At 42.1% G+C, this 8972-nt stretch overlaps 1 protein-coding gene across 1 annotated transcript; it reads left to right on the top strand.

Annotated features, from left to right (window-relative positions):
• Positions 1–2121: 2121 nt before the first annotated feature.
• Positions 2122–3600, top strand: LOC100456985 (BTB/POZ domain-containing protein KCTD9). Its single transcript, XM_063714112.1, has one exon. The coding sequence runs from the start codon at positions 2122–2124 to the stop codon at positions 2896–2898; it is 777 nt and encodes a 258-aa protein (XP_063570182.1). The 3' UTR covers positions 2899–3600.
• The last annotated feature ends 5372 nt before the right edge of the window (positions 3601–8972 follow it).

Below are 8972 nucleotides of genomic sequence, written 5' to 3'. Positions count from 1 at the left end.
TTCTCACACTGGTATAAAGAAATACCTGAAACTTGGGTAATTTATAAATAAAAGAAATTTAATTGGCTCACAGTTCCATAGGCTCTACAGGAAGCATGGCTGGGGAGGCCTCAGAAAACTTACAATCATTGCAGAAGGTGAAGGGAAAGCAGGCATGTCTTACATGGTGGGAGCAAGAAGAAGAAAGTGAAGGGGGAGGTGCTATACACTTTCAAACAACCAGATCTCATGAGAGCTCTATCATGAGATAGCACTAGGGGAATGGTGCTAAACCATTAGAAACCACCACCATGATCCAATCACCTCCCACCGGGCCCCACCTCCAACCCTGGGGATTACAATTCAACACGAGATTTGGGTAAGGACACAGAGCCAAACCATAAAACTGGGTAACTCATAAAGACAGGGAGTTAGTTGGCTCATGGTTCTGGAGTCCAGGAAATCAAAGAGCATGGCATTGGAATCTGGTGATTCCAGCCCAGAAAGGCAAGCCAGTGTATGAGACACAGGGAGAGAGAAATTGGGCTGAACTAGTCTTTTTTTAAATCAGAAAACCACTACTCTGATAACTAATCCACTCCCATGATAATGGTATTAATTAATTCATGAAGGCAGAGCCCTTATGACCTAATTACTTCGTGTGTGTGTGTGCATGCGCGTGTATGTGTGTGTGTGAGAGAGAGAGAGTCTTACTCTGTTGCCCATCCTGGAGTGCAGTAGCAAGATCTCAGCTCACTGCAGCCTCAGCCTCACCAACTCAAGCATTCCTCCCACCCCAGCTTTCCATGTAGTTGGGAGCACAGGCGAGTGCCATCACACCCAGCTAATTTTGTTTGTTTGTTTGTTTATATTGAGACAGAGTCTTGCTCTTTTGCCCAGGCTGGAGTGAAGTGGCACAATTTCGCTTCACTGCAACCTCTGCCCCCAGGTTCAAGCGATTCTCCTGCTTCAGCCTCCCAAGCAGCTGGGATACAGGCACCTGCCACCACGCCCAGCTAATTTTTTTTGTATTTTTAGTAGAGATAGGGTTTCACCATGTTGGCCAGGCTGGTCTGGAACTCCCAACCTCAGGTGATCCAACCGCCTCAGCCTCCCAAAGTGCCAAGATTACAGGCGTGAGCCACTGCACCCAGCCTTGTTTATTTTTTTGTAGAGACAAGATCTCACTATGTTGCCCAGGCTGGTCTCGAATTCCTGAGCAATTCTTTCACCTCAGCCTCCCAAAGTGCTAGGATTACAGGCGTGAACCACCATGCCCTGCCCCTAGTCACTTATTAAAGGCCCCACCTCTTAATACTATCACAATGGCAATTACATTTCAACATGAGTTTTGGAGGGGACATTCGAACCATGGCAATATGTGAAGCCAATAAAACTGACAGAACCAGGCTGGGTGCGGTGGCTCCCTGTAATCCCTGGACCTGTAATCCCAGCACTTTGGGAGGCCAAGGCAGACAGATCACTTGAGGTCAGGAGTTCAAGACCAGCCTGGCCAACATGGTAAAACCTCATCTCTACTAAAAATACAAAAAAATTAGCCAAGCATGGTGGCAGGTGCCTGTAATCCCAGCTACTCAGGAGGCTAAGGCAGGAGAATTGCTTGAACCCAGGAGACGGAGGTTGCAGTGAGCCGAGATCGCACCACGACACTCCAGCCTGGGTGACAGAGTGAGACTCCGTCTCCAAAGAAACAAAAACAAAAAAACCTGATAGAACCTAAAAGGGCAATTCTAGAGACTCAGCAGTATCCACCCTATAGTATGCTTTTTCCATTTTCTGTGTTCCTCCTAGGAAGTTAGTTCCTGAAGGCAAGGATCGTAGATTTTAATTCTTATATCTTTTGAAAAGTCTTGTACAATGTTAGAAGACAGCATGAGGATTTTAAAACATCTGAAAATTGTTCAGCGATAAATTTGACTGTGTATTAAGAATCCTTTTTAGGGGTGGGAAGGAGGACCAGCCGAACAGAGTGTGTGTGTGGTGTGTCCCCAAGGGCAGGAATTTGGCGAAGGGAGGTGAATCGGAGTAGGTGGAGGAAGGGGAAGGGCGGGAGGAGAAAAAGTGGGAAGAGGACCAGGTGGGAGGGTGGCGGCCCACTCAGGAACCCGCGGGGGCAGCGCAATGAAGCGGGTGACCCTGTTCCTGAACGGCAGCCCCAAGAACAGAAAGGTGGTTGCTGCATATGGAACTTTATCTGATTTGCTGTCTGTGGCCAGCAGTAAACTCGGCATAAAAGCCACCAGTGTGTATAATGGGAAAGGTGGACTGAATGATGATATTGTTTTGATCAGGGATGATGATGTTTTATTTGTGTGTGAGGGAGAGCCATTTATTGATCCTCAGACAGATTCTAAGCCTCCTGAAGGATTGTTAGGATTCCACACAGACTGGCTAACATTAAATGTTGGAGGGCAGTACTTTACAACTACCTTAGTGAATAAAGAACCTGACATTATGCTGGCCCACATGTTTGAGGACAAAGGTGTCTGGGGAAATAAGCAAGATCATAGAGGAGCTTTCTTAATTGACCAAAGTCCTGAGTACTTTGAACCCATTTTGCACTACTTGCGTCATGGACAGCTCATTATAAATGATGGCATTGATTTATTGGGTGTGTTAGAAGAAGCAAGATTTTTTGGTATTGACTCATTAATTGAACACCTAAAAGTGGCAATAAAGAATTCTCAACCACCAGAGGATCATTCACCAATATCCCGAAAGGAATTTGTCCGATGTTTGCTAGCAACTCCAATCAAGTCAGAAATGCGATGCCAGGGTTTGAACTTCAGTGGTGCTGATCTTTCTCATTTGGATCTTCGATACATTAACTTCAAAATCACCAATTTAAACTGCTGCAATCTTGCACATGCAAATCTTTGCTGTGCAAATCTTGAATGAGCTGATCTCTTTGGATCAGCGCTTGACTGTGAAAATCTCCAGGGAGTCAAGATGCTCTGTTCTAATGCAGAAGGAGCATCTCTGAAAGTGTGTAATTTTGAGGATCCTTCTGGTCTTAAAGCCAATTTAGAAGGTGCTAATCTGAAAGGTGTGGATATGGAAGGGAGTCAGATGACAGGAATTAACCTGAGAATGTCTACTTTAAAAAATGCAAAGCTGAAGAACTGTAACATCAGAGGAGCAACTCTGGCAGGAACTGATTTAGAGAATTGTGATCTATCTGGGTGTGATCTTCAAGAAGCCAACCTGAGAGGGTCCAACGTGAGGGGAGCTATATTTGAAGAAATGCTGACACCACTACACATGTCGCAGTGTCAGATGAGAATTTTAGGGGCTGAAGGAAGATGTGCAAGATGAAAATGTTTTCCTTATCACTTTTCTTTTTCCACCCACTCAGTTGTCTAGAAGAAATAACACTGTCAGGAAATTTAAAAAAATCATTTAGAGGATTATGCTTGTTCTCAGCAGTGCATAAGGGAAAAAACTGACTTTTTTTTCCATATTCTGATTTTTAACACAAAAGCACTCATTTAATAGATGTAGGGAAACTAGATATTGCTGCCTTTTGAACGGGGTAGGGGAGTTTACCTGGTTTTATGACCAGGAATAGTATCTATTGTATTTGCTTTTAAATAGGCATGATGTGGAAATGCCCTCTTGGTTTGAGATGCATTTGAGAATTTTAATTTATGGAAAGCACAACATATGCAATTATATTTATTGAATACCTAGATGTGGTATGGATATTTAAATTGTTAAAACTTTATGAAAACTTGGAAAAGGTTGCTCAGGTTTATAAATAGCTTCAGTGATGCCTCCCCTCTTTAAATACCTGTCACACCATATGAATATGGTGAGATCAGACTCCCTAAGACTCTTTTCAGGTTCATTTTTATGTTTACTTTTTAGAACAAAATGTAGCTAAATTAAAGTAATATCCAGTTTTTACTGATTGAGGCAGAGTGGAAAGAAAGACATCATTGTACATCACTGTCATTCCAAAGGTACAGTGGAACTCCAGATGGAGGAAGAACTTACCTATCACTACAACACTTATAAATGAGCATTTCTCAGAATTTCATTCTAGGGAAGTTCCACTCAACACCAGACCAAGAAATTCTATCTATTTATACTATTAGCCTAGTTTTCTTTCTTTTTTTTTGAGACGGAGTCTCACTCTGTCACCCAGGCTGGAGTTCAGTGGCGCAATCTCAGCTCACGGCAAGCTCCGCCTCCTGGGTTCACGCCATTCTCCTGCCTCAGCCTCCCGAGTAGCTGGGACTACAGGCGCCTGCCACCACGCCCGGCTAATTTTTTTTGTATTTTTAGTAGAGGTGGGGTTTCACCATGGTAGCCAGGATGGTCTTGATCTCCTGACCTCGTGATCTGCCCACCTCAGCCTCCCAAAGTGCTGGAATTACAGGCCTGAGCCACTGCACCTGGCCTTAGCCTAGTTTTCTAATACAATCATCACAAGCATAGGAAGATACTTCAAAACCAAAAAACCAAGGTGCATCATTAATATTCATTTAATTCAAATACCAAATAGTTTACATAGGGCCAGCTTAGAAATAGATATTAAATCCAGATCTACTGCAATCAAAGCTTATACTATATGAATGAAGATGGTAGAGTTGCCTGTTAAAAGGCAATGTAATATAATTGCAGCTAGAATCCTACAGTGGGGAATGAGGAATTTTAAACAGAATTTGATTACAGCCACCAAAAAATATATATAAAGTAAAAATAAAGGCATTTGGCTGGTCCAAGATGTAATACCAATCAGTCAGTATCTGTGATTCTTTCACTTATATTTTTTATTTTTTAAAAACAAATTTTAGCCCAATTTTCTTGAGTCATTATCTCTCTGCAGCAGCAGAGGAAGGGCCTGTATTCCCTACTAATGGCCTGGTGTCCTTATGTCTACCCCAAGAGCAGGGATATTAGCTGTGTCCAAATGGGTTCTAAATTCTACAGACTCATCAACATGAGGCAAGAAATCATTGAAAACCACTTTTGTCTCCTTTGGGAGAATGACATATCTTTAGTATTTACGTAGCTTATTCTTCCATATCTACATATGCAAAGCTTTCCTTAACAGTAAAGGGTACCTATGCATAGTGGGAGAAGATCAGACCTTTACGAGTGAAGGAAAGCAACTTCAGAAATGAATTATTTTCTTTGCTTTATTATTTTTACCAAGACAGTGAAGTATTGTATGGGGAGATAATCTATTTTCATAATCAATATGTGCCTAAATTATATTTAAATCATTTCACTCTGTACTATATTTTTAGGAATTATAGAATGTGTTATTCATTCACTTAAAGGTACTTCTGTAGAAATAACCTAAAACTGCAGAAGGATCTGAAAGATCTAAACATGGTGTGCTTAGAAACTGCAGATTTTAGATCTAATGTATAAATGATATAAAGTGTTAAAAAAAAGAATATTTTTAAAAGAACAAGATCATGTCCTTTTCAGGGACATGGATGAAGCTGGAGGTCATTATCCTTAGCAAACTAACACAGGAACAGAATGAAATACTGTTCTCACTTATAAGTGGGAGCTAAATGATGAGAACACATGGACACAGAGGGGAACAACACGCACTGGGGCCTATAGGAGGGTGGGGGGTGGGAGGAAGGAGAGGATCAGGAAAAATAACTAATGGATATTAGGCTTAATATGTGGGTGATGAAATAATCTGTACAACAAACCCCCATGAGATGAGTTTACCTGTGTAACAAACCTACACATGTACCCCTGAACTTAAAACAAAAAATAATCTTTTAAAAATGTTCATGTTCAATTCAAATCCTAGAGTTTCATCCAAAATAGCAGGCACAGTGTTTGTTTGTTTGTTTGTTTTCCCTTGAGACAGGGTCTCGCTCTGTTGCCCAGACTGGAATGCAGTGGTGCAGTCACAGCTCACTGCATCCTTGAACTCCTGGGCTCAAGCAATTGTCTTGCCTAAGCCCCCCAGTATCTGGGACCACAGGCACATGTACCACACCCAGCTAATATTTTTATTTTTTGTGGAGGCAGAGTCTAGGTTGCCCAGGCTGATCTTGAGCTCCCAGCCTCAAGCAATCTGCTCACCTTGGCCTCCCAAAGCGCTGGGTGAAATTTTTTTTAAAGGGAGGTACAAAATTGAATACAGTATTATATCAATTATATAAATGTGCATATGCACAGAGAAAAAAACTAGAAAGAAACACAACCAAATTGAATAATTTTTGCCTTTTTGTGGGGAAGATATCATAGATTACTGTAATTTTATTATTAATATGTTTCTGTATTTTCAACATCAAATACGTATTTCTTTGATAAGTTTTTAATCTAATACATATTCAGAAAAATTTAAATATATAAACAGGCTGAATCTAACTTGAGTAAATTTAACAGCCCTTAATACAAAGCTCTGAATTTTTGTTTTTAAAAAAAGTTACAAGGATGATATAACTTAGCAGAAGCAAAGCTAAGAACTTTTGTTTATTCTTAACCCCAGTGAGTTAACTGAGCAGTATAGATGTTTACAACAAATGCACAAGGGATGTGATGAATTCTCCTTGTTCTGTGCTACCCAGCCCAGTGCTGAAGTACTGATCTGTATGGAACCCTGAAGGATCCAGATATACTGGCATATGTCTAGCAGAGGTGACCAGGAAGAGGAGGGACCTAGAAACTTTGGTATGTGAGGGATAATTTTGGCTAGGAGAGGAGAGGAACAGATACAAGGAAAGCATGATAGACGTCTCCAGGCTTTTGAAGGGCACAGGCAAGAAGAGCTGGTTGTGTTCTGCAGGACCCTGGAGTGAAGAACTGGAGCTATAGGAAGAAGCTACAGAAGGTAGAGTCAGCTCCATGTAAGGAAAAAACCTGTTCAAGGTGAGAAGTCCACCTTATAAGGAGTGAGTCATCCATGTGTGTAGGTATGCAAAGAGAGTCTGCAGCAGGGATATGAAGGAAGCGAATGGGAATGACCAGAGGAGAGAACAGGAGAGTGAGACAAACACAGAAGAAGAAAGGAAGGGAGGAAAAAGAGAAGCAGAGGGACAAGAAAGGAAGAGAAGAGGTGAGACAGAAGAAGCTATTCTCGGCCAGGCGCGGTGGCTCACGCCTATAATACCAACACGTTGGGAGGCTGAGGCAGGGGATCATGAGGTCAGGAGTTCAAGAGCAGCCTGACCAACATGGTGAAGCCCCGTCTCTACTAAAAATACAAAAATTAGCTGGGCAGGAGATGCACACCTGTAATCCCAGCTACTCAGGAGGCTGAGGCAGGAGAATTGCTTGAATTCGGGAGGCAGAGGTTGCAGTGAGCCGAGATCGCGCCACTACACTCCAGTCTGGGTGACAGAGCGAGACTCTGTCTCAAAAAAAAGAAGCCATTCCCCAGAGTACAGGGCGAGTCACTGCAAACAGTATGGAATCTGACTCGCCTTTTCAGGTCTTTGTTAGTGTTATCCTGAAACACCAGCAGGTGGAGATATTACCCCAGGAAAGGAGGACTTTGCTTTTCTCCCTCTCCTTTCGCCCTCTGGAAAACCATTTTCCTTCTCTGAAAAATGATACTAAAAGAGAACTCCAGGTGTCTCTGAATTATTTCCAAACTAAATTTCCAAAAAATATTATGTGGTAAATTTTGCCTGTGATTACCCACAATTTGAATATAAAAGAGGCCACCTGGCCAGGTGTGGTGGCTCACGCCTGTAATCCCAGCACCTAGGGAGGCTGAGGCGGGTGGATCACTTGAGGTCAGGAGTTCGAGACCAGCCTGGCCAACATGGTGAAACCCTGTCTCTAACAAAACTACAAAAATTAGCCGGGCGTGGTGGTGGGCACCCGTAATCCGGGCTACTCAGGAGACTGAGGCAGGAGAATTGCTTGGACCCAGGAGGTGGAGGTTGCAGTGAGCCCAGATCATACCACTGCACTCCAGCCTGGGCGACAAGAGTGAGACTCCATCTCAAAAAATAAATAAATAATAAAATAAAATAAAATAAAAGAGGCCACTATAGGTTTTTGCATTTTGGTTAATGCCTATGTAGGGCTCCCTCCATCCTGCCCCATCCCACCTCCATCCTGCCCCATCCTAGTTACACAGGCATGTATGTATATGTACATGGTGTGTATAGGTGTGTCTTTTGAATAATTGTTAAATAATTAAACAACACAGGGGTATACTATGATCCCCTTCCCAGCTGCCTGACCATCAACACTTTGCTTCCATGGATAGAATCTCTGTCATTTGGAATTCTTGCCCGTGGTAATTCTAGGAGTTTTTGCTTCAGTGGGTGTGTTGTACTCTTCAGTCTTTGTCCTCGCTACAAAACAGTCAATCCAGGGCACTTGCACATAATTTGTCTGACTGGCAAAGATGTGCCTTAAAAGGGAATCAGTCCGGTATAACAGTGATTCCTAAACTTCAAGTGCACGTGATTCACCTGCGGATCCTGATTCAGAAGATTTGATAGGGTTGGAGATCATATATTTCTAACAAGTTCCCAGGTGCTGTCAAGGCTGCTGTTTCCATGGACCACACTTTGAGTAACAAGGCTATATAATGTGTTCCTATATCATGAGTAACAAGGCCATATAATGTGTTCCTATATCACAAGATACTTCTCTTAAGAACTATACTTGACTCATTGTAGCCACTGTTATCTTGGTCACCTTTAACTTTGATTTAACTGTTCATATTTTCATTCAACCAACAAACATTTATAGAGTCTGTTATGTGTAAACCCTATGCTAGTTGATTTCAACCAATATTACCAAACATCTTTGAGTTCCAGTCCCTGTGCTAGGCTTCCAAGATTAGTGATAATTCAGGCCCACTCTTTGCCCTGTCATTCATTAATTCATTCCATATTTATTGAGGGTCTACTACGTTCAGGAGTTGGAGACAAAGCAGTGATCAAAACAAACATAAATTTATTAACCTCCAAAGTGTTTATTGTGAACCCCAAATAAGTTGAGTGAGAAAACAATCAGTGGGGGAGACAATC

The sequence above is a fragment of the Pongo abelii genome, chromosome 13, assembly GCF_028885655.2.
Source record: "Pongo abelii isolate AG06213 chromosome 13, NHGRI_mPonAbe1-v2.0_pri, whole genome shotgun sequence".
Taxonomy (NCBI): Eukaryota; Metazoa; Chordata; class Mammalia; order Primates; family Hominidae; genus Pongo; species Pongo abelii.
The sequence above is the reverse complement of the archived record's forward strand: the minus strand, read 5'-3'. Positions and strand labels throughout refer to the sequence as shown.